Raw genomic sequence first — 26,894 nt, forward strand, 5'->3', positions numbered from 1 at the left:
ATGATTTGTTGCATGTCTTTATAAATATTTTGTACATACATGTCAAATTGTTGATAGAATAATAATTGATAGAATTCAATCAGTCATTCCTAATATTTATTGTACACATATTTGTTACATTGCTCAACTATACTATTCAACGCTTGGCTAGTTAAGCTTTTCTCAGAGCCGTCCTTTGTTCTTAATCCTATGGTTGAGCAAAAACAGTAGAGGAAGAGCTCCCGCACTTTTCTCAATCTCTCGCTCCGTCTGAAAACACATTAGCGAGAAATATATATATTTTTTCAAATTAGTGAGATACCTAGCACAATATTTCAATTATTGGTTGAGCTGTTTTTGTCTGAATTCATAATAATTATACTAGAAATGATTCACATTGATATTTATTATTATATTAGCAATGTATTATAACTAGAGAACAAACAAACAAGACCAATCAATAAGCGTGATGGTCAAAAACTGCATAGCACTTGCCAATCAGAAAGCACAGTTCAAGAAACTGAATGCTGTAAATAAATTAAAACCAAGACCAAGGTGCCACTTTATATATATATTCTATCTTTTAGCACTGAAGAAGTATATAAAATGGAACATAAATGGGATGCGAATGGCGATGGAGTCACTGGTTCATCTAAATTAGTGTCCCAATGTAAAAAATGTCAAGGTTTTGGACACACAAAAATATTGCAACAGAGAACCAAGATGTGTGAAGTGTGCTCCACATCTCATTGAAAACTCTAGCCTACGAACCTTGTATAAATGTGATAGCAGAGTCATAATGAGAAAGTGTATTTTATGAAAAGTGATACTAAAAGTATCAGTTCATGGCCATTGCTCAATTGAAGCTGCGAAGGAGTGATGAATCCCTTTAGAGTGATACTTCCTATTAATTTAAGCTACAAATTGAAATGTTCATCAACCATAGTAATAGATTGCAGTCATATTAAATTGAAAAAATATAAATAAAATAATTGGCTTATACATTCATGTACGGGATAGGAAATACTCTACACAATTAACTGACACGATTGACAATAGACGCATCATCACGTCTGAACTACTGAACTGATTAACTTGAAATTTTGCATAAAGATTCTTCATTTATCGAGGATGGTTATAGGCCTATTTTCAGTTCTTGTGGACAGGAGACGAGCAAAGGCGAGTGACTCCCTACCAAGGTAAGTAGATAAAAGTAGGTAGTCGCTCCCTGCCACTGATCTTGATGGGGCACTCGTCTTCTAGTCACATTTCAGTGTGAATGGCAAGACGCTTGTATTGGCCATTTGGCTAGCGACTCGGCAAGAGTGTGACCTAGGCAGAAAATGGTATTGATTCTACTTACAAAGGCACAGCGTCAAGTGTTCCATTGCTGTATATGAAGCAGTCATCTTCTAATGGTGTGGGACCAGTGGGTGTGTCACCAGCCAATCTAGCTGGTTCATCCCTAAAAATATTAATTCATTCAATTTCATTAAGAAAAATTATAACAAGTTCATCAGTATCTTAGAATGAGAAAATCATTGTCATTTTATTGTCATACTTTGCATGTATCCATTTTCACTTTCTCAAATTAATATAGTTTATAGAGGCGGGCCTCCTACAATTACAATGGAACTTAATAGGAAAATTGTCAAATTGTTTATAACAATATGATAAGAGATAGTAGAGGAAATTCGAAGAAGAGAAAAATGACAAAAAAAAATTGCGCATTACATATTTATCTATGAAAGAACTTGAACTCTTCTAGTTTTTAAGATAAAATCGAAGATATAGCGCATAACCAAAAATTTCATCGCTGTTATTGCAGTTGAAAAGGTAAATTTGGAGGGGAATTGCCAGGTTTCTTACAATCGAATGTGCCTAAAGGTGAGAGTTGTGAAAAAAGTTGTGAGTTCGATTTGGAAGGAATATTTAATTGCTCAAACGTGAAAAAGTATTAAAATTTATGAATGAAAATCCAAATAACCTATTTCCAGGGAAACAAGGAAATTTTCAGTCTATATATTTGAAATTTCAGTTGTACAATCAATCTAGTAAAGATGAATAAGGAGGTAGAATGAGAGCTCATATTTATGAGAGTCATCTAAAGAGTAAAGAGGTACTTTTGGAAATGCTGATTGTAGGGACATAAATATTGTACTATCAATACATACAATTTCATTGGTAATAGACTAGTGTTATGCATTTTATCGTGGACTTGACATTTCAAAGTTTCCTGTTTCCCTGTGTCAATCTGTAAAAAAATATATATGATTGATAAAAACTATGCAAGAATAGAGAAAACAGCTTACTCATGAAATGTGGTGTCACTATATCGGGTTGTAACATTTGAGCTGGAAGACGACGATCCTCTAAGGCTGCCGGAGCCGGTAATGAATTGCCAGCTTCAAACAAACATAATGCGAATGGGTCATTAAAAAACAATAATAATAAGATTACTCAAGAGCACTTTACTCAACTATTATTGGTAGATTTAAGCAATAAATATTTTAGTTACAACTTATAACATGAGAATTGTATTTATACAACCGAAGAAACTTAAGAACCACACAAAGTTCTTAGCATACATATTATATATAAATCTAAACATATTATATCAAATTCTAAATTAATTCAACTTATGAGTAATTGATTGTCAACGGTTCGTGTCACAAGAATGTAATAAAGCTGTTGTAAATTCAATGATAACAACTAAGAAACTCGTCTATTTATTTTTCCACAAAGAATTGAAAATTGTACTAGTGTATTGTCAACGACAATGCAATCGAAAGTTTTCAAGAGAACGTCCATGTACTTTAGTAAAAAAAATGTTCACAACATGCCAATCCTATTATATTAAGGCTGTTCGGTACTACTTTTTATTTTTAATTAAATTGGATAATCTTTTTCAATATAATTTTTAAGATCATTACAAGAGTGAGAAAAAGTGGCAACTGAAATTTTTAAGTGGTCTAATAAGCGAGTTATGGGTTGTTGAAGTGCTAAACTCCGTTTTCTTTTCAGATCATAAACGGTTTTGAATTTTCCATTGGAGTTTTTTTTTAATACATTCAGTATACCATTGCATGGCTTTGTTCTAATATGCTTTTTTTCGCGATCAATGTCAAAATAAAGAAGTTATCGAATTTACAAAAAATGTTACTTATTATTTAAGAACAATATGGGGAATAAAATGTTTCAGTTTGGAAAGATACATTTTTTTTAATTTTCAAGAGAAGTTCTAATAATATAGTCGAAACCGTTTATGATCTGGAAAGAAAACGGAATCTGGAAAGTTAGCACATCAACAACCCATAACTCGCTTATTGGTAGCTTAAAATTGGACCACTTAAATTTTTCAGTTGCCGCTTTTTCGCACTCTTATAATGATCTTAACAATTATATTGAAAAAATATTATCCAATTTAAATAATAAAAAAGTGTACCAAACAGCCTTGAACGAGCAATTTCTGTATATATTTTCATATTTGGTTATTCTATACTATTAAACGAGCAATTTCTGTTTATATGTTTATATATCTGTATGTGACCGGATCTCGAAAACGGCTGTAACGATTCTCACGAAATTTGGAAGAAAGTAGGTTTATGATATAAAAATTCGATTGCACTAGGTCTCAACCCTGGGATAACTTGCTGAAGGACATTAAAAGGATAAATACATCCTTGAAAGAACAACTGGAAATGCTGTGAGTGAACGAGTGCATGTGTGTGGAACTGAGACAAAATTATGACTCAGCTGTAGAACTTTTGTGTAATCATTCAATCAGTGCCAGTTGTACAAGAGCCGGTTAAATTTTAATCCTGATTAATTCCATTAGAAACAATCTGATAAGCTATCTTTTTGAAATGGTCTTCTCTGATTTGGATTAAAATTTAACATGCTTTTGTGAGAGAAATTTTTGCATTCCTCTGGGAAATAATCTCAATCCACTGTGATTAGATAGAACCTTTCTGTATGAACTATAACTATATTATAATTTCTTCTTTCATAATAAATGAAACCAACATGTACACTAGTATTCCAACAGATGAAACAATTAGAATTCTGAAACAAAATTTGATAGATAACAATATAAATAATGATGAAATAGAAGATCTAATAGCATTGACAACAGTATGTGTAGATCAAAATTATTTCAAATTCAATGAGAAAAATTACAAACAAAAGGAAGAGGATTGACAATGGGCTCTCCTTTATCAAGTTATCTTGCTAACATATACATGAACAATTTGGAAAAATTTTAAATAATGAATGATAATAATCCTCTAACGAAAAATATTATTTATTGGCACAGATATGTTGATGATATAATTTATGTATGTATAATAATGAAGATAAAACACTTAAATTATTTAAATTAGATTTTGAATTATATTTAAATTCAATATCAACTTCTGTAAAATTTACGATGAAAGCTCAAGAACATGAAATAAATTCTCTTGATTTAACGATTAGTATGAAAGATAACAAACATGTTTTTAGCATTTATAGAAAACCTACACATACAGATTGTATAATTCCTAAAGATTCAAATCATCCATGGCAACAAAAAATTTCAAATTCCAATTCATTGATATACAGGCTAATAAATATTCCCATGTCAAAAGATAATTACAGAAAAGAAAAGAAAATAATAAAATATATGGCAGTAACAAACGGACATAATACCAAAACTATTGATAGAATGATTTACAAACAAAAAGAAAAAGTAATACAGAATAGAACTCAAAATAATCAAGGAAATGTAGGAAAAAAAGAATATATTTGTGTTCCATATAACACAATATAGAGCTATAAGAAAGACCTTTACAAAAGATAAATTAATTCTAGGTTATAGGACAAAAAATAATACATTTGAACTGATAAAAAAGAAATCAAATTTAAATGTACAGCGAGATAAGTTTAAAAAATATGGAATCTATGAACTCAAAAATGTAGTGATTGGGACGAATTCTATATCGGACAAATGGGTAGAAATTTCCATATCAGGTTTTGAGAACATATCCAAGCACTAAAATCTAAAAATTATACACAAAAGTCGGCATTTGCTGAGCACTTTATAGATTCAAGCCATAATTTTACAGATATAAATTCCAACATGAAAATACTAAATTATGGTAATAAAAGTAGAAAACGGAATCCAATTAGACACCAATAACCCCATTTTTTTATGGAATAATGCAAATTCAAATCCAAAATTTACAGTCCTAGTTCATGAAATATGAATACACTAACATATGATCAAAAATAAGAATCTTCCAGCAGTATTTATTTACTTACTTCATATCACTTGAAAATGGCATCAATGTTGAAACATGTTGTTTAAAATAATTCAAAAAGGGTACTAAGATTTTTATTTTCTTTATATTTATATTACAAGTAGCCCTATACAGAAAAGAGATGCATTTTATATGTTTTTGTACTCCAGAGCAGAGCTCGGTGCCCCAATATGTTATATTTTATTTATGGTTATTTATGCCCAACAGATCTCGAAAACGGCTCTAACCATTTTCACGAGATTTGGAGCATAGTAGGTTTATGATATAAAACTTCGATTGCACTAGGTCTCATCCCTGGGAAAACTTGCTGAACGACATTAAAATGATAATTCATCCTTGGAAAAATAGCTGAGACTTTTATCGTCTGTGGATAATAAAAAAGTGAGTAAGATCACTACCTCCGTTAACAAAGCCGTAGTGCATTCGTGTGACGTCAGCACTGGTAGGGCTTCTCTTCCAATAAAAACACTAGCTGATATAGATCATCTGAAATTAACGAATTTTTATTGGTGTAGGAGCCCTTCCTGTGCTGACGTCACACGAATGCACTACGGCTTTGTTTACGGAGGTAGTGGTAAGATGCACTTGGTCTGTGGAAAATCAAAATATCTCATCCCCGAAATTCATAAGCTGATGTAAAGCCAGCTGTAAAATATAAACACAATCATTTCAAAGAATTGTGTTCTGTTTATCAATAAATAAAAATAGCGAGCCCTTGGTGCCCCGATATTGTAGCATTAAATACCCATCCCATTACATTAATCGAGCAATTTCTGTATATATTTATATATTTGGTTATATATTTGTCCAACGGATCTGGCTCTAACGATTTTCACGAAATTTGGAACATAGTAGGTTTATGATATAAAAATTTGATTGCACTAGGTCTCATTCCTGGGAAAACTCGCTGAAGAACATGAAAATGATGATAAATATTCATCCTTGAAAAAAACATGATAATTTCGTCTGTTGATAACAGAAGATGCGAGTGCCTGTATGGGAGAGAGACAGAATTATGTTCAGCTGTTGAACTTTTGCAATCAGCGGATCTCATGAGACAAATAACTCTCGTCTCAGTCAGCACCATATTGCGCATGCGCTAGTAACGGTTTTTCCCTGTTCCATTCAGTCAGTTCTTTGAATGTAACGTTCTTTGTGATGATGGTTACCGAGCACTGAGACTGGAGCCAATCGTCATTCTATTTTGATGATAATATTATTATTATCCAATGGTGATTTATCATTGAATTCCATATCATAATCAATATATTATTATTTTATTCAATAAAAGAAAGAGTACTTTTGAATAATATAATTCATAAAATATAATGGTTGTTGAATTTAAGTGATGCTAAAAAAAAACACTATAATTAAATCAGCATATTCCCATTTCAAAGCAAAAGCCTAACCCCCTAACCTACCCTTCCACATTTAAAACATTAATAAACATAACTCTTGGTAGAAACCGCTAATCCCTTCCAGCATATTGCATTTTCAAATCAAAAACCTAACCCCTAACCTGCCCTCTCACATTTAAAACATTAATACACATAACTCTTGGTCCCCTAACCCCTAATCCGTTCCAGCATATTGCAATTTCAAAGAAAAAACCTAATCTACCCTTATGAAACATTATTAAATATAACCTACATAAAACCTAACCCCTAACCCTTTCACATTTAATACTTTAGATTTATTCGCCATCTTTAGAACAAAACATAAACATGTGGTTTATTTCCTAGAACTAAACATATCCATTTTATGATGCGCGAGTTGAATCTTGTCAGCAGGTCGATACTCAAAGAATACTTTTGAATAACTATGTGATAACTGTGACCGTTGCTGGTCGTTACTCTGTATCTGAGCCAAAGAGAAGCTGCTCTCATGATTAGTATTATCCAACGCTCTATATAATTATACTAACTGGATAGCGAACAGAGTAGGCTTTGCCAGCCGAGAAACGGTCCGGCGTCTTTTCAGTCATCCCCTCCACAAAGAGGCACATGAGTAGCCTACTGCCAGCCAGAGGCCTATGAACTATTAATAACTTTCAATAAAGCTTCAAAGGTCGAGCACCTTACAGGATGGTTGCTACATGTTCTGCATATAATTGCACCAACAGATTTAAGAAAGGAAGTGATATCTCATTTTATCAGTAAGTTGAATATATTTATTCTTTTATGTAGATTGAAATACCATTATTCTAACTATTCATTCAATATTACTACATTTCATATTATTATTACTATTCATTCTTCCTATTCTACTATTATTTTTTCTACACCGAGTATATTCTGTAAATAGTTTATTTTGGCTATTGAAAAGAAATAATTGTCCATTATCCAGTCATAGATTGTTTAATAATTACTAATTTTATTTTCCAGATTATATAGGAATACATTTATGAACTTGCTGCACATATAAATTAACTGCCTCCTAGCCACACTTAGGGCCGGTTTCCGAGCTCGGGATCTATAAGTTCTGGACTTGGAAAGAGGCGAGAATCTAATTCAAGTCCTGGACTTATAAGCCCTTCACTCAGAAAGCGAAATTATTAACTCCAGGGTTTAACAATGATCTCTAAACTCCAGAGTCTATTTAAGTCCTCAACTACGTTAACGCTCTGACTCGGAAAGCCAATTTTCTGACTCCAGAGTTTAAAGCCAGTTAAAGTCTAGAACTTAACTAAATCCCGAGCTCGGAAACCGGCCCTAAATCAGTCTAAGTTTGATACCGTAGACTTCTATAACACTTTTATAGCATTTAATTGCTCTTATATAACAATAATATCGGGGTACCGAGGTTCGCTAGTTATTTATTTATTGACAAACAGAACACAATTATTTTAAATGATTGGGGAAGGACTAACAGGAACAGCCCAAAAATTTCTTCTAAAATTTTTATTTATACACTATAAATAGTCCAAAAAGTAGGTTATGTTCCACACACTTGAATTCAGGTCCAATTTTCAGTCCAAAAATTTGAAAACAGAAAAATTCTAATTTAGATTGTTCACAAACCAAATTGAATTACAAAATAACACTCACTAATAACTTAAAACTGATCAGGTACATTGAACTAGATAGAATAAACTTTATATTAATTGTGAAATTATTAAAATTTCATTGACCAGTATGATTATATTATTTATTTCATTAATAATTTCATTATTTAAATTGAATTGTAGATTACATGCTAGATATATGTACTGCAAACACAAAATATGATATGATGTGTTTAATTATTGCTTAATAAATAAATATATTAATTCAGAATATTACATATTCTGTTTTTACATGCTTTGTGTGTCTACAAAGTTTCCTTTTTATCAATAAGTAAGATTATTGAGAATATAAAGCGAATTTTTGTCAAGAAGGGTTTGATAGTGCAATAGAAAAGCAAGGGTAGCCTTCCAGCGCTGTGCCTTTCTTGCCTCTTTGTGGTGGGGAGAGAGCTCAGCCCAGCCGGACCGGTTCTTTCAGCATGCAGTTCGCTATCCAGTAAGTATATATAGATCGTTGGTATTATCTGGCAATTGAATAGATGAACAGACTTGATCAACCTTATCTGATTTGTTGACATGACAAGCGGTATGATTTTATTCAAGATCCATTATTTTTTATTTTAAATTAGAGTACCTATATCAACATTTTCAAAGCTAATCATTATTTTACAGTTTCAAGTGATTAGTGAATGTTATTTTGTTATTAAATTTGGTTTGTGAAAAATCTAAATTCAAAGTTTTCTGGACTGAAAATTGTAATTCAAAAGTGTATGGAACATAACCTACTTTTTTGACTACCGTATTTATAGTGTGTACATCAAACTTCGGGGAAGAAACAGTTTTGGGCTGTGCCTGTTGGTCCTTCCCCAATCAATTGAAAGAATTGTGTTCTGTGTATTAATAAATAAATATTATAAACTATGCTTTTATGCTTTTATTAATCACGGTTAAAATTTAACGGGCTTTTGTGTAACCGGCCCTCAGTTTGAAGGTACATGCCACATGTTACGTGCCAGCTTTACATTCCCTATCAATAAGCCCCTCAAAATGGGAGGTACTTGCCGCTACATTGGCATGAGATTACCAGCAGCATGTAGAAATAAACTTGTTTGTTTTTACGTGCCAGCTTGATGAACATTTCTACCAACTGAACAATGAAAAGCATTGGTAAATTAATACAATCCCGATATCAGCTAATCGCGATTCTTCTGTAGAGGGCCATGTGGTCATTATTGTGACGTATTGGCATTTGTTTTAATGCGTTCTGGAAATGGCAGGAATATGTACTGCAGAGAAGAAGAGTTCGAAATGGAATATTGTGATGGCATTTCGAAATTTTTAAAGGCATTTAATCATGGAATAATGAAAAAGGGTACTGTACTAGATATTTTTGTTTTATTTCAACTGTATTTCATATTTACTTCAATTAAACAATAGAGAAAACAAAGCTCAGTGTGTACGTGCCGCATACAACGTGCCAACTCTATAAATTCCCTGTCAATAAGACTCTTATGGTAACATACCTTCCGACATTGAGGGATCCGGTGGATTCATTACGATGTCTAACCATGGACCTAGAAGGCACGGCCACAGGACTAGTGTGGGCTTTGGAATGGTTGCAATGGTTGTTGCCGTTGTCGGCCTCGTCGTCGGCGACTGGTCTCTGCTGCTCACTGGACGACTGGCTTGCTACCACGTGGACGGCGTTGCTGTCACAAACAAGCCAAACTCACTCAACTACACAGGCTCAAAGGCTATGCAAGTTTATAGTTCAAGTCTACAGTTTCTACAGACTGCAACACAGGCTAACAAATATCATACTTTCGAGGCAAATGAGATTTGATTATTTGGCTTTGAGCTGTAAAACCTCTTAGTGCCGTTTGCACAGTGACAGTTCAAACTAAATTTCATTTTAAACCGGATCAAATCCATATCAGGTCTTGTTCGTTATAATGCGGTTTATTTCGAGTTTAAGCAACCAACTGATTGAATTCCGTTCAAGTTTTGACAGTGCAAACGGCCCCAAGAGTTGTAATATTTTCATGTACTATATTCCTAATAAATAAAACATAAAAATAAAAGATTCATGATTGTGCTTCTAGGAACTAACTTATCAACATAAAACATATTAAGGGCCGGTTTCCGAGCTCGGGATTTGGCTAAGTTCCACACTTTAAACAGCTGCAGTCAGAAAATTAGCTTTCCGAAACGGGGCGTGGTCGTAGTCTTAATTAGAAACGTTTTTCCTTGACGAAATTAAACATTCCTAAATAATTCAAAATAGCTGAAACTTTACACTATTTTCTCTTTATTTTTATTTTATTTTGTGTTCAATTTTCTAGTTTTTTGAAATTCAATTTAAACGTGTACTACGACTACGACCTGTTTTGGAAAGCCATTTTTCTGACACCAGCTGTTTAAAGTCCAGAACTTAGCTAAACCCCGAGCTCGGAAACCGGCCCTTAGAGTATCTATAGCGAGATGCACTTCATACTGTTTGTATTAAAAAAATCAATGCTTTGCAATCAATCAATTCTGACAATAGAGATTAAAGCTGGACTTTTTTATCCAAGAGAACAGTCATCGCAAATAAAGGTGAGTCTTTTACGTGAAATTAGAATACAATGAAAAATCTTACATTCTTATCGTGAAGTTGTCCACCTCATGTTGAATACACCTGTTTGAGGGGGTAAAATGCAACTTGAGATAGTAGATGGAGGAGCAATAAATTAATCCAACTAACGTTGATCAATAAATGAATATCATTGAATACAGTAAGCACTAGGAAATAATTTTTCCTACAGTTACCTTGAAAAGTGGCCATTCCTGCACTGATTACAGAACGCAAAGAATCACTTTTCCGCTCTAGTGCGGGAATTTTTTTTTTCTGCACTCCAGATTTGCAACATGGCAACATAAAATAGTTGGGTTATATTGAGGATTAGTGCACGAAAACAAAAATTAAGTTGGTAACAATGACTGTGGTTACATTTAGATAAGAATCATTTCAATGGCTACCCTACATTTATGATAAAATCCCAATCTAGAAATCCAAAACAAGAATAATATTCATCTAAATCATAATTAAATAATCATCGTTTACGAATTCTCATCATTTAATAATAAATAATAGTTCTTTTCTATTGATAATTATTATTTAAACTGCAAGCAATGAGAAAAGTAGCAAATACACATTATAAAATTCGAATTTTGAGGTTAAATGATTACCGTTCGATATCCATATAAATAAAAGCTATCCCAATGAACTCTTGGCGTGTATTTTGAATGTGAATTTTTTGTTCTATCTGTATTTTTTCTGATTTTTGAATGAATAAAAATGAGAACTTTGGCTGAGAATTTTCAACTTCAATTGGATTATCAATTTTTAAATGAATTAAGGTTGTTATTAATAACAGCATCACACACACGAACATTTGATGGATTTCAGCCATCATTTTACCCATAATTACCCACTTTTCATATTCAATGGTAACTGTAGGAAAAATGTTATGTGAAATATGTGCGCAAAGTTCCTCTGCTGCACTCAAGAAGCTATTCCGTTTCATTCAGTGCAGCAAACTGTCACTTTGCGCACTATTTGCATAAATAACTATTTTAAAGTGTTTTAAGTGGGACAATAAAAGAAAAAACACAATGTTGATAAATACTTTCAACCTGTGGTGATAGAAGCTGATTTTTGTAATATAGTGAGGTCCACGTTATAATGGCAGTGAAGAAAGATAGGAGAAAAACGTTGCCGAACCTCTATCTTGTCAATGCCTTTATAGACGGTTGCAGATACAGGTTCATTGATGTAATATTAACTATTCATTCTCGTTTAAAATAATAAATTATATTTTATTAAGCAATAAATTATATTTTTTAATAATTTCATAATGAATTCACATAATTAAGGTGAAATATTTTTTTAATTAATTATTAATTCTACATTGTTAAAAGACGATCTGGCAACAGAACAAAGCGAGAAAGAGATAGCGCTATCCGCTTTGTTGAATGAAAGACAAGGATAGCAATACCATTGCTAATCAAACACTGCCATTATAACGTGGACCTCACTACAGAAGCTCTATTATAGTAATTGAGATTATAAAAGATTTCTTGTTTATTTGTGGGAATGTAGATGATTTGAATGCTGATACTATTTCATCATATTATGGATACTTTTGATCAATAATGGAATATTGTCATCATTATCTCATTGGATACTCTTGTTATCTATGAGGTAATCAAATCAATAAGTTCTTCAACGATCATATAAGAAATCAAACTCAACTAAATGATATGAAATTATGTTGTTTCTAGATTCCCAGCAATTTGGGGAAGAAAATGTACATGTACTATTTTACAGTCTATTAAGATTGAATGCATACTTCTATTTATCTAAAAATCGTCAACACTAATCCTTTCCCTCCATTCTTATTTCTCCAAAACTGGCTCAAATTAGTCTTAGTTGAAAGTTTCGAACCATGATTTGTATAGAAATTAATAATGTTAAAAAAAACTATCTTGTACTCTGGGTTTTCACACAGCGAGAAAATCTCAATAAATTACTGGACTGCAGTGAAATGTCAATGACATACCCATTAGTATCATCAGTACAATAGAAGTTAGCAGCTTCTTGGCTTTTGCTGCTGAGTGAGCTCCATGACGAATTGAGCGAACCCTGCGAGCCAGCCTCGAACAAAACACCCTCCAAATGCGACTCTGAGTCCGTTCTGATAACTGGCTGCGGCTGTTTGCACATGTTTTTCTCCTTCCTATCATAAAACATTCATCTTCTACATGAATTCAGCATGATAAATGTTTCCATACAAAGAAGGAGAATTTCCGATCAGAAGAAAGTATTTAGAATATCAATGCATCAATTAAATTCATGAATACTATTGACGTCCAACCAGATACTAAAAATAAATAAGAAGACGAAATGGCAAGAAGACGCCGAAGTGAAGAGAGCCCGATCAGAAATTGAATTGTTAGAAATTAAATAACTTGACAAAGATGAAAGAATTTCAATAATTTTCTGAAAGAATTATCAGAGCACAGGCAGAATGTAATTCTAGGATAAAACGAAAAATTCCAAGTTCAGGATCTGATCAAGTTCAACAGAGAATACTGCCTAACATATAGAGCATTACTGGAGAAAATTAGAAACAAATAAAAATATGAAACAGTCAAGACTGGAAAAAGTATATATTGACATAAATTTCCAAAATACGTGCTTTCAAAAATGTAGGGATCCAAACAAAGTTTAATCATATTTAAAACAGATTGATTTAGTGATACTTTCTCTCATTTTTAAGTAGTTTCATTATTAGTAACCTGGTTAATGATTTTATCAATAAATGAAATTTTTATTCATCATCAAGTTCTTAAACTATAACAAATGACACATTCTTATGGCCCCATTTACAAGGCGTCTAGAACAAGAGCTTATGTGAAAACAATCTGAAAATAGATAAGACATGATAAATTTTGACAATAGACAATAATGACTGAAATTCATATTTGTGGCAACCGTTAATGAATGGAACGAGATATGAAATAAAGAAGCAGTAGGTTAAGCTTGTTATGGAATATCAATAATTACTTATATAAGTATTATATTGATTAGTTCTATCAGTTATTGGAGAAGCAAATGCAGGAGGAAAAGAATTAGTGTTTTCAATAAGTGAGAGAATATTAAAATGAATTTGGAAGTCCAATTTTGTTTTTATAACCAAGGAGTACATTAAAAAAATAGCTTGTTCAACATTTCCTGATCTCGTTCATTGCCAATCGAACGATATTTGAAGTAACGCTGATCTGGTGTAGTAGCACAACAATCTCTATAGTGAGATTCAAGTTCAAATATAGTTTGCTATCCTTGTCTGTTATTAGATTAGATAAGCAGATCATTTTCCAACTCCGCATCATCGTTTCCAAATTGCCAGGTTATGTTTCAAGTATTAAGAACTACCATAATAGTCAATATAAATATTATAAAAATGTATTATTAAATCATGATAAGCAATTTTTTCTAGACAACATATTTACTAATAAAGAATTTTAATAGACCTACTTGAAGTGTTCAATAATTAATATAGAAAAAACTACTTAGTACACTTTTTCAACCTATTTACATAAACAATAAGGCTGGTCACACACCGAATAGTCAAGACAAGACTAGTCACGTTTAGTCACAATACTTCACATCGCTGCTTATGACGCAACACATACTGATTAGTCATTGAAATAGACATGACTCCATAAGAAACTATTTGAAGTATTGTGACTAAACGTGACTAGTCTTGTCTTGACTAATCGGTGTGTGACCAGCCCAAGGCTGGGCGCACACAAGTTAGTCAAGACAAGACATGATCAGACAAGTTCAGTCACAATACTTCACATTGTTGCTTATGACGCAGCTCACACTGATTAGTCATTGCAATTAGACATGTCTTCATAAGCAACTATGTGAAGTATTGTGACTAAACGTGACTAGTATTGTCTTGACTAACCGGTGTACGCTCAGCCTAATAGTTTCAGCTTTCAATCGACTATATCTGCCGATTTCAACTATTAAAATTAATGATTCAAAATCCCTCTGGGGCATAAATTCCTGATCCACAACCAGAGACCAGGTGGACCGTTCTATCTCATATAGATTTCCAGGTACACCTGATAACAATGTTCCTGGAATTTCGAAAAACGACCGATTTTTAGCTTTAACCACCCATATTAACTTCATTGTCCTCACATTTTGAGATTTTGCACAATAATATAGGCTTATGAGATAATGTTCTATCAGACTCAGCCGTTAGATGAACTTATTTCCACTATTTCCTAGTGGAGAGGCACACATTCACCTCAAGGATCAAAATTTCAGACACTCATTAAGGTGACTCAATGATTGGATCTTCTCTTACTTCATCTTATTCTTCTCGGCTCGCCCAGGCAAATTCGGTCGAAAAATGGGAAATTCACTCTTGATTGTACTTGGACCTATATTTCCATACAAAAAAAAATAACAAGAAACATCTAAGTAAGTTAGAATGAGCACACCGGAAGCACGCTCGCCTCCGTCAATGGTAATGATAATTTGAGAATGACGACACGGCGCGCCTCCTGTGTGCTTTGAGCTTTAAAGTACTCAGAGAATAGAAAATATTGATAACAATAGTAGATTATTCAGTGTGGAAGAAAGCACTGTGAACTGGTATGTAAAATAATGGTTCTGTAATCAGAGTAAATTGTGTCCTGTTCTGTCGTGTCGGCGAGATATCGGTGTGAAAACGGCTAATGGCTGTATGGGTTGGCGTATCGACAATGCTGATCATCTGTTGTAAACAACTACTATCACCAAAAGCTAATTTTCTACAAGCCATACCAGCAACTGGTCAGCCCGAGTTGAAAGCAGAGAAAGGTTGAGAGAAAATACTATATTCTTAACTGATCTGATACTATATTGAAAAATGATCAATGCTATCTCAAATATATTTTATTCGGCTGATTCATGATTCAATCATACAGAGTGAGCATGAATTATTGAACAAATTTGAACGAAAATGTCTTTGAACGGTAATAACCGATTATCTGCTTTCGTGAAACCACAGAACGCACATAGCTTTCTCCTGACGCTCTTTGTCACCCCCACTATTGAGCCGACTGTCACCCTCATCATTGAGCCTACAGTGTCACACCCACCATTGAGCCTACTGTGTCACCCCCACCATTGAGCCTACTGTGTCACCCCCACCATTGAGCCTACTGTGTCACCCCCACCATTGAGCCTACTGTGTCCCCCCACCATTGAGCCTACTGTGTCACTCCCACCATTGAGTCGACTGTGCTTCTATGAAAATCATCACAAATTATAGAAGCTACACCAAAGTTTGCCACAAAAATAGGCGCGCTACTACTATTTGTTATTTTTTATTCACCTATAAAATGTGTTCAATAATTTATGCTCACTCTGTACATTGTCATAATTGAGATTTATTCATTGCCAATAAACTAATTGGCAACACTGCGGTGGTAGGAAAGGATATAACTACATGCTTTGTCTAATGACAGTCAAGGAAAGCAATATCAAAGTTAATCAGGTGCTCACTTTATAACGTGAATATCACTTTAGAACCTGTTTTCTCCTGTTTGAGCTCAGCGAGACCGCTGATTATAGCTTGTGATAAATAACTAATCCATTGAAACAGCAGCTATCTTGATAACTATAACGAGATTCAATCACTTACTGTCAGCATTCCTTATAAATAACATGAATGCTACAGTTGAACGTGAATCTCACTATAATGGAGAGCAATTACTGTTTGCTCACCTATTTACACTGAACTCGTCGCCGGAAATGGCTTTCAACATGTAGAAGCAGAAGAAGAGGATTTCCTCTCCCTTGCTGAGGCGGTCGACGAGGTCGTGTCCGAAGAGCATCCAATCGTAGGCGAGCGTGAGGTAGAGGATCTGCCGGGTGGAGAGGGAGCGATGGGTGACGCCATCGGCCCACAGCGACAGACGCAGAAGCGAGATGAACAGTGGAGTGCGGTCCCAGCCACTGATGCAGTGCACCAGCATCCCAGTGCTGCCTTCACTCATGTAGCGGACCAGCAGTCGCACGTAGTTCTCAGTCATCTCCTTCAGGTCCCACATCTAAAACACAATCCTATTTCAAATTGTATTCTACCATATAGCATTGTACCAACTACCTATCTTATGCCTAGTCTACACTTGGCCCAGAAAGCTGGTCCAGCCTGGTAAGTTAGCTCATCCTGGTAAGCTTGGCTGCGTTGGTCTTGCCATCCACACTACATGTCCAATCAAGGCCAGCGGTAGCCAACATTAACAAGCGCTCGCTACTCGGAGCGCCGCATTCACAATGGAAAATTGAAAATGGGGTTGAAGATTAAAAATATTAAATAATAAGAGAACAATAAAAACTATAAAAAAGTTAGAAGTGCTGCAAATTGAAAATGGAGTTGGAGATTGAAAATATCAAATAAAAAGAACACAATAGAAACTATAAAAATTAATCCAATAACAGGATTCAAGGAGATGACTGTTAATAACAGTTAATAACAATTGACAGAAAATCAACCAAAATCACAACTCAATAATACAGTAAATACAGTGTTTTCGTGCAAATCGAAAGCGAAACGGCCGTGATTAACAGCAAGACAGTGATAATAGAACTAGTCTAGCAGCTTGAAACTTGCACAGGTATAAATGCAAATAAATAAAGCATCCTCAATCAATCCATAACAGTGCATCAAACTCAAAAACTCACATATCTTGCAGATAATATAATTGACTCGCCGTACCATTGTATATTGTTAATTTATTATGATTTAGTGTATAAACCTACGCTAGCATATATTGTTCAAGACATCTAATCTAATCTGTACATTCAATCTATTTCAATTCCTCCAAAAAATTCAACAATTACAAAGTTTGCAATGATATGTGTCTAAACCTGGTATAACGATTCTTCTATTAACACTAGAAATTAACAGCTAAAGCACAAGAGGTGGAAACTAGAACAATAGAAATGTTCATATACAAGAAAAATAAATAAGTTACAACTTATATTTAGAGGCGAAAAATTAATATTAATAAAAAACTACAAAATAAAATTAGAGTAAATTAATACAGATTAATTCAATGCACAAAATGAATAGCGATAATTTTTATCCTTAAAAATGTCTTGATAACTCTTAAATTTTTGATAATAAACTGTTGCTATGAAGTTATGCACAAAGATTCAAAGCATTTGCTGTGGATTCAGTGTGATTACCTTGAATGGGGCTCACTGAAGAGTGAAATATTCACAAATTAATACTTATTGAGAGATCGATAATTCACTACGACCATCTGGTAGTATTGCTATCTTACTAACTGGATGTAATTACATGTTTTTGAATGTTTATTGATTAGAAAATTAGAAATTGTTCTTTTATAGGTTCTTTTAGGTTTAGATCATGTAGCTTTAGAGATTGCAACAGTTTTGGGCGTAATTCAAATGTTACTGTTTTAATTAACATCTCAAACTAAGTATAATGTAATGTAAAGTATAATACTGTATAATAATTTGTCAATAAACGAATGAATAGATAAATACATTTTTCTGACTGATCATTCATGTCTCCTCAACAAGAATACCAAGTAACTCTTTGAACTTCAATCTATTATTTCTAATAGAAAATATAGTAGAAACGAATATTATTTATCTTTTACAATAATTTAATGTAGAAAATGAAATGAGATCTACAATTTCTGTATAAATACAAGTTGAAATGTTTATTAGTTCAATTGTTATTTGGCAAAGAGTTGAATAAATTTTATTACAATACTCACGGTCAAAGCGGAACAATTACAAAGAGTAATGTAGGAGCTTGTGGGGTTTCAATTGATTACCAACATGCAGTAATTATTTTAGATGTAAGAACAGATTTGTTAAATGACGACTGATATTGATATAAGACTGCATAAGATAATTTTGTAAGGTCATCAACAAGTATAAGAACGATTATACGATTATCCTATTATGAATTATTATCTGATTATGTCGGATGCTGATAACCTAGCTTTTTGAGGGTTCACCTTGTAATCATCCCAGTTAATCTTGAGTTGTTTGGCGATTGGTTCATCAGGCACCTCTAGAACTGCATCAGCATATGCCTGCTCCCAGTCAAAAACCAAGCCATTTGCGATGTAATCATTGTCCCGATAGTTCTTGAAAAATTCACAGCCAGGATATGGCAAAGAGACAATCTTGAAGTCAGCATATCGATTCTCCTTGTCTACTTTCTCTGATGAAGACACACTGTGGAAAAAGTTTTTACCACATTATAATATGAATCTTGAATCATTAGCAATTTAAATTCAGATCAATCTCAAATAATATGTATGTTTAATCTCAGTAAGAAATATTTCTGAATGATAAGAACGTAATGACTATTCAATTCAATTTATTCTAATTTTAAGATTATTACAGAAGAAGCTTCTTCTGTGAACAATCTTTTTTTTAGTTATGTAGATTAATTCAAGATATTATGAGAACAGCAAAACAATTCATTGGAGGAGATACATATTTATTATTCTGCAGTTTCTGAGATATCAATGTCACAATGAAGGTAAATACACGCATATGGGGAATGAAATGCTTTTTCTTGAAGTTGACTCTTATAATCGATCGGAGAAATATCTTGAATAGACGAATTCGAAATCACAATTTCCAATGTGGAGTTTCCTCTTTTCATAGTGTTCATAGCAATAGTGTTCATTCTGTGATTGATATTTCAATCAATATCAAGGAAATAGTCGGAAAAATGCATGAATTTCGAAATATTGTAATTTGGTTATTTTAATCACACACAAATTTTATCAAAGCCAGAAAATTATTAGCAAGTGACGAAATTTCAAAATTGTATATCAGGAAATTTAATGTACACAAAATGAAACATGGCATCCGCCAATCTCCCTAAAATGTCAAAAATATCATATCAGAGGTATCATCATAATTACTGTAAGGCGCTCCGTGATTTCTTCACACACTACTTTTAATTTTCAGATCTTTGATTGAACGATGACATGATGACAGTAGACTTTAAATTTGAAAAGTGATAAAATAGAAAATTTTGACACGGTGATACATACATCTGACCTGCATATATTCAACATAAATTTCAAAAATCATATTGGAATTCCACAATTTGGAAGTGCAATTCATGAATTGGTGATTGCTTCGACGTTGGAGGAGTTTTGAGTGATATAATTATAATAAATAAAGTTCGAAATCATTAATGCCAAACTATTTTTTTGTGCATGATGCCCACAGGCTTCTGCGTGGGTAATGAAACTCATAATATTATGATGATGATGATGATAAGAGATGAGTGGACCCACAGCTTTAGGTGGGTTCCGAATCATTAGGTAACAGTTTTTAAACTGATGGTCACCCTTACAACGGGAGAAGCTGGTGCATCTTATCTTATCGATTGCTTATCAGCGTGACCACGCATTTGATCTAAATTTTTTAAATGATAAGAAGTGTGATATAGTGTTATAGTGTGATATAGTGTTATAGTGTGATATAGTGTTATAGTGTGATATAGCACTAATAGTTGAGTCCATTTTATTGTATTTGTAAGATAAATCACCAAAGACTGCATTTATTTAAAGGAAATACGAATTTAATTAGAAAAAATTCAAACTTGCAGAAATGGCTTATTTTAAAAAAACGGAAAATTTGTTTGTGCTATTTGAATCAATAAAGTGAAAGCAACTGAACTTACTTGATGCCATATTTGACCTTTTTCTTTTCCACCATAAAGTCAACAATAGTGCCGATATTTAAAGTTTGTAGAAGACGGATGTCATGACTTCGGACTCTGTTGAATAACTGCCAGTTGCCAGACATCTCTTCTTCCAATTGCACTGAATCTGAATCGGTCTCAGTTGTTGACAGAAAATCTAAACCTGATCTGCCATAGATTTCAATTCCGCCGGACAAGGTAGCTGATCTGGAAAAGAAACATAAACACTTTTAGTAACATAGTATATTATTATAAACTGTAATTATAAAATTCATTCAAGTAAATGAGTTGAGGTGATAATTAGTATGTGCGCCTTAAAAATGAAATTAATTTTTCAATTCAATTTTATTCAGAATTTAAATTATATAACTTTTAGCTGTTATTCTTTTAGCTTTTTTCAGTAAGAAAAGTGACTAGACGTACAAGATGATTGGAATAAGAGTGGTCTTATTCTATATACATGAATTTCATATTCATATAAGAATATCTACATTATATAATACATAGTAGATTTTTCAATTGGAAAAGAGGAATTATTGAATAATCCATTTTTTAGTAATTCACGAAAAATTATGAATATACAAAGGAACAAAAGGATTAAGCCGTAACTCTAAGATGTTTCACTTCTGAATTTGTACATATAATATGTTCCTACAAATAAGTTCTAAAATGAATAAATTTAGAGACAATGAATTGGATTTTTAATCAAACGAACATTATTCGTTGGCAGCGACTATTGAAATTTGGAGAAAATAATACATATTACAAATTGAATATGTGATTTTTCATGAGAGTATAGTTTAGAATCCAATTCGATGTTTTCTACGTTCAATTTGATGTTGTATTGATTAAACTCGATATTCAGGTAGAATATCCATCCGATGAAAAAATCTATCTATTCCAGTGGTTTCCAACCTTTTATGTTTGGCGGCAAATCTTCAGATGTTTCTACATTTTCGTGACTCACAACATCCCAACCCCTTACCGTAACGAATTGAAATAGATTTGATGGGGATGTTCACCAGAAATATAGGAAACTACATCACTATTATTATAGATGCTACTCCACTATTATATGATCAGATTTGATAAAGTTATTTGATAACTCTGGATTGTGAACACCCCATCTAAAACCATCTGATATTAGCTGAATGCAGTAGCGATCCAAGCGGATAATTTGAGTAACTCAAAGTTTATTATTGACCGAGAGAAGTGAGGTCTAAGATTAAAGTCGACGGTTTGGCATTTCTCTTAATGTTTAAATGTTTGAATGTTTATATGTTGCGCATTTACGGCGAAATGCGGTAATAAATTTTCATGAAATTTGACAGGTATGTTCCTTTTTTAATTGCGCGTCGACGTATGTACAAGGTTTTTGGAAATTTTGCATTTCAAGGTAAATATAAAAGGAAAAAATATAATATAAAAGGATCCATCATCACAACATCCTGAACGAGTTCCAGGCGGGTTTCAGACAGAACTACTCAACAGTGGACAATATCTTCAGTTTGATGGCCATTATTAAAATGCACCTAGCAGTTAAAAGGCAGAAAGTCTATGCCTTTTTTGTCGATTTTTCGAAGAAGGCAATTTCTGTATGATGACTGGAGAATGCTGGATGACTTATTTGGCATTCCATGGGAGGAGATAGCAGCAGGTAGCTTGAACATCGACCAGACGATTGACAGAATTGGAAGTAAGCTGCGAGATCAACAGATGCAGCGGGTCGCCATAAGCCAGCGGTACACCATTCGCCGAGAGCTCAATCACTGGAATGATTACATTTCTCAAAATTCCAGCTTTCAATTCATCAAGTGGTTCTTCAAAGCAAGAAATGAATTGATCCGACTCAATAAGTATTCATTCAACGGGAACAGACTCTGCTCATTGTGCAATAGGAAGGAGGAGGAGGATGTCACACATTTCATTGGAAAATGTCCCATACTTGTCGAGTTCAGATGGCAACACTTTGGCAGAGCAGCATTGTCACGGGAAGATCTGAAGAACTACCTAAACGGAGATGACTGGCTAAAGATAGGTGCATACTGTGTTGGTGCATGGAAATACAGACACTACTTGATTTCAGAGTTCAATGGATAGTGCGTTGTGAACTGTTAATGAACACTAAGGGAAAAGTATTTGAAAAACAAGAATGTTTAATTCTGTATGGAGTCTACTCATGTCAAACCTCACCCTGACGGTCGTTGACCAAGGGTTTAATGCTTGTTATAACTAAAATTATGTTCTTGTATACTATTATTTAGGAAACAATGTTAAAATAAAAGCAATTATTCATTCATTCATTCATTCATTCATATAAAGGAAAAAGGAGCCTCCTTCATACGCCAATATTAGAGTAAAAATCAGACTAAAGAACTATTCATCATAAATCAGCTGACAAGTGATTACACAGATGTGTGGAGAAGGCAGTCTATTGCTGTATTTCCATAAGGTCTATAGTTTCAATCAGGTACTTGTGGATGATATAGAATACTGCGTGAGGTCTACTGTTTACAGAACTACTAGTAACTTAGAAGTAAGATTATAAGCATAAATTTATTTATTTATTTCATTGACAATCACGAATCAAAATTATAATAAATAATATGGTTGGGAGAAGACAACAGGCATAGCCCAAAATCACTGTCTTCTCCCAAATTTTACAGATAAAAGTTTTAAAAAATGAGTGAATTTTGATTCTCAAGACACACGCCGCGACCTATCAAAAATCTCTTGGCAACCCATTAGGCCTAGTGGGTCGCGATTCACCTCAGCTCCTCAGTGGGTATCTCAGGAATTCGATGATCTGTTCTATTTCCGTTTATCTATTCCTCCCATATGATGCATTTCCCAATAGACTATTAAAGGAAAGGAGAATCGAAACATAAATTCATTTCTCAATAATCTAATGAAGATAAGGAGAATCGATTCATCAATGATGAAGTACCTGCAAACATATTTTCCTTTGAAGTAAATGACTGGAACAGGAAATCGACCCCTACATCTGGCTGGCTTTGCTTTGCCAAACAACTCTTTCAGCTTGGAAACATCACACATACTCTCGTAGATTGTGTCTTGGGAACGGAGTTCAGGTGATGGCGAGCCAGGCTGTTGAGCCCGCTCGTGCTCCATTATGACTATTTGCGCTGGATAGTGGGCACTCAGCTCACCATTCGCGTTGTTCACCAACTGAGCAAGCAGAAAACGTGAATAAAGTACAGAACAGCAAATTTATATTTTGTAACAATCAGAAACGAAAGGGAGAAACATTATAAACAGAAAAAAGACAATCGAAGTGAAAAATATTTTAAAATGTTAATTTAGGATTAATTATTAATCAACACCATAACAATATTTTACAGAAATTTTAAAATTTCAACTGTCGGTTGCACAAAAGCCGGTAAAATTTAATGTTTCAACTCGGATTTTGTATGTATGTATGTAACGCATTTACGGCCAATCGCGTTCATAGAATTCTATGAGATTTGGCAGGAATATTCCTTTTCTTCAACTGCGCGTCGATGTAACACAAGTTTTTTTGAAATTTTGCATTTTAAGGATAATATGAAAGGAAAAGGAATTTCCTCCATACCCTGATATCACTATATCTACTCTGAAGATAGAATTAATCAGACTATAGAATTATTCATAGCCAATCAGTTGACAAGTGGATTGTTCATTGCATGCATTACACAGATGTCTGGAGAAGCCGGTGAATAGATAGCGCCAGATACTTGAGGATAAAAAACTGCGTGAGGTCTACTGTTTACAGAACTACTAGTCCTCATTATTTCCACGAGAACCAATCAGAGAAGCCATCTTTTTGAAATGGTCTTTCCTGATTGGTTCATAATAAATTTACAAGGATTAAAATTTTACCAGTTTTTGGGCAACCGGGCCTAAGAAAAATGATATGCTCGAATTTACCATAAATAGATTTCTAGTTATCTAGTTTTGAGATGCAGATGGGTTCAGTCAAATGATTTTAAATCGGTTTTTGTTGGTTTGGAATCAACTGTCGCTCAAACCAGGTTTTGCTCACAATATTAATAAACCAGGAAACAGAATCTCGAAACATAATACAAATTGATTAACTGCTGAGGCTTGTTTCACACTTATACATTTCCGTTCGGTTCGATGTGTTTTCAGAGGTTTCCGGCAAGTGTGAATCTCAGTTCGAATTCAGTACTGTATAGAAACCACTAAGCACCGCACACCCTAACATTTCATCGGGAGAGAATTCATTTCAGGGAACCTTTGAAGCCTTTCACATACGTTCGGTACAGTTTCTGTTTCAACCTGATCGCGAGAGGATCTGTTAAAAAATCTTCCAAACCAAAATCATTCAGTGAATTGGTTACAAAAGTTTTTTGTCGAACAAAAAATTTATTCATCACTTTTTTAACTAAGTAGCCTACAGTAGTTTGCCAGATGTTGATATGGAATACTGATTTTTGCAGAAAATGGTTAAATGCTAAACATGTGATGTGGAATAAAACTTGTGGAAAATTACAGAGGTTCAGCTAGAATCTAGAGACGTAGTGAAGAGAGAATGCTTCAAGAGTCTACCAAAGTTTTAGAAACAACTGAACTTGAAAGCTTGAACTCTTGATACAAAGGTGTTGTTAAGGTAATGGCGGTGACACTAATTCCAAGGGTTTTTTTCTACAGTTTCTCGATGAACCTTAGATTTCAAAGTGTAGATTACTTGTCTCATAAATTAAAAAAAAAAACTAGACACGGGAACAATAATTCTTATATCTTAATCAAGTCCCTACGAGAAAAATGATATTTATTACTTATTAATTCAAAAAAAGTAAAATATTCTTAACGACGATTGATTGGGGGCAGCTACCACTACTTTGGGAGAGCTGAAGCCCCACCAGCCGCCAGTAGTCGGCGCCTATGGTTAAATTATGTCATTAGATTATACCTGAAAGCTAATTAGCCTGAAGTAGGCCTCCTCATTGATGAAGCAACATTTTATAACTGGGTATATTAATTTATTTTAATGATAAAATCTAGACAATCAATGGTAATAATATACCTATATTCTACTGATTACTGATATTCTATCTGATTACTCACCACAGTATTGTAGTCCAAAGACATAAGTTCTATACATTTGTCTAATATTCGTTGACTCTGGAAAGAAAGGAAAATTTCAAAATACGAAATTACTACCTATTAGTACAACCAAGTCATAACACAGCAAGGTTAATCCAAATTTAAAAGTTTAAAAGGCAGCCTACATACTACGCAAAAATTGAAACAGCCAAACAATTCCTTTGGATTCACATTGAACTGGATAAGTGTACTAAATATTAATTAAATTCTGGATCCAAGTAGGCTATTAATATCAAATTTTTATAATAACCTGTATTTAATTGAACATTATCTGGTTCCTTCGTTTTTTCATATAACTAATAATTTGGTATATAAGTTTTCCTACTGCAATGTTTGCGATGTGAGCGTTTTCATCAATATTAATATTTATTAAAACAAAGGATTACAAATATTACATTGGTTTTTACTGCAAATCCCAAGGTAAACTTAACGCAACTTAATAATACAATAGGAAGATTAAACTTACTTCTAGGTTATATTTTAGATAGCGATTATGATTATTACCTCGTGGTCTGACTCTTTAGCTCTGTAAGTATTTTTCGAGAAATACAAAAGAAGATCCTGAATTTCACTCTCATTGCATCCATCTATTTCTTCCTCCATTATGGTAAAATATTTTGATAAATTAATGAAATGACATTAGATACGAAGCACACATAACCTTTAAGTATACACACGACACTGATTTACTGGAACAAATTTATTCAACACATGAAATAACACAAAACATTAATAAAGAACACTCTTTTAGACGCATTTCTTCACAAAAGAGACGAGAAAACAAAAATTGTTATCATAATTATTTTGTAAGAGCACATAAAAGTTGTCATGTTGCCACCAGAAACAGTATGATGTTGTCCTTTGATATCCATGGCCATGATGATTTTGATAATAATCAATGATTGTGTTCATGGGTGGTTACGGTGCATGTACGGCTTCGGCGAAGTGAGCAGTAACCAGAAACCACGTCACTGGTGCAATACTTCTTGCTCCCACCACAAAGTAGAAGGATAAGTACACCGAACGAACTTATCCGGGTGAGTAAATAATTAAATGGTGAATGAATCAGTGTAATTTCACTTAATGTTAATATACAGGGTGATTCTTAATTATGGTAAAATAATTTAAAACGTGATAGCAGAGGTAAAAATAAGAAAAAAAATA

General features: G+C 33.4%; 1 protein-coding gene across 2 annotated transcripts; it reads right to left on the minus strand.

Annotated features, from left to right (window-relative positions):
- LOC111054321 (myotubularin-related protein 14) lies at positions 1-26,625 on the minus strand. 2 transcript variants are annotated; one of them, XM_022341326.2, is made up of 11 exons: positions 26,235-26,623; positions 25,692-25,748; positions 23,551-23,792; positions 20,583-20,810; positions 18,889-19,111; positions 16,616-16,941; positions 12,885-13,061; positions 9,807-9,992; positions 2,292-2,384; positions 1,343-1,444; positions 1-249 (listed from the first exon to the last, which is right to left on the minus strand). In XM_022341326.2, the coding sequence occupies exons 1-11, from the start codon at positions 26,331-26,333 to the stop codon at positions 90-92; spliced, it is 1,893 nt and encodes a 630-aa protein (XP_022197018.2). In that variant the 5' UTR covers positions 26,334-26,623; the 3' UTR covers positions 1-89. The 2 variants fall into 2 exon arrangements, with proteins under 2 accessions (XP_022197018.2, XP_022197019.2); XM_022341327.2 differs by lacking the exon at positions 12,885-13,061 and having other exon boundaries at positions 26,235-26,625.
- Positions 26,626-26,894: the final 269 nt, after the last annotated feature.

Source organism: Nilaparvata lugens, chromosome 1 (genome assembly GCF_014356525.2).
Source record: "Nilaparvata lugens isolate BPH chromosome 1, ASM1435652v1, whole genome shotgun sequence".
NCBI lineage: Eukaryota > Metazoa > Arthropoda > Insecta > Hemiptera > Delphacidae > Nilaparvata > Nilaparvata lugens.

Excerpts from the sequence above, each read along its gene's own strand:
- LOC111054321 (XM_022341326.2), bottom strand. The coding sequence starts at position 26,333 with ATGGAGGAAGAAATAGATGGATGCAATGAGAGTGAAATTCAGGATCTT. Across the intron at positions 23,793-25,691 it reads CTTTGGACTACAATACTGTG|TTGGTGAACAACGCGAATGG; the intron begins GTGAGTAATCAG and ends CTGCTTGCTCAG. Across the intron at positions 9,993-12,884 it reads TGTACTGATGATACTAATGG|CAACGCCGTCCACGTGGTAG; the intron begins GTATGTCATTGA and ends TGTTTGTGACAG.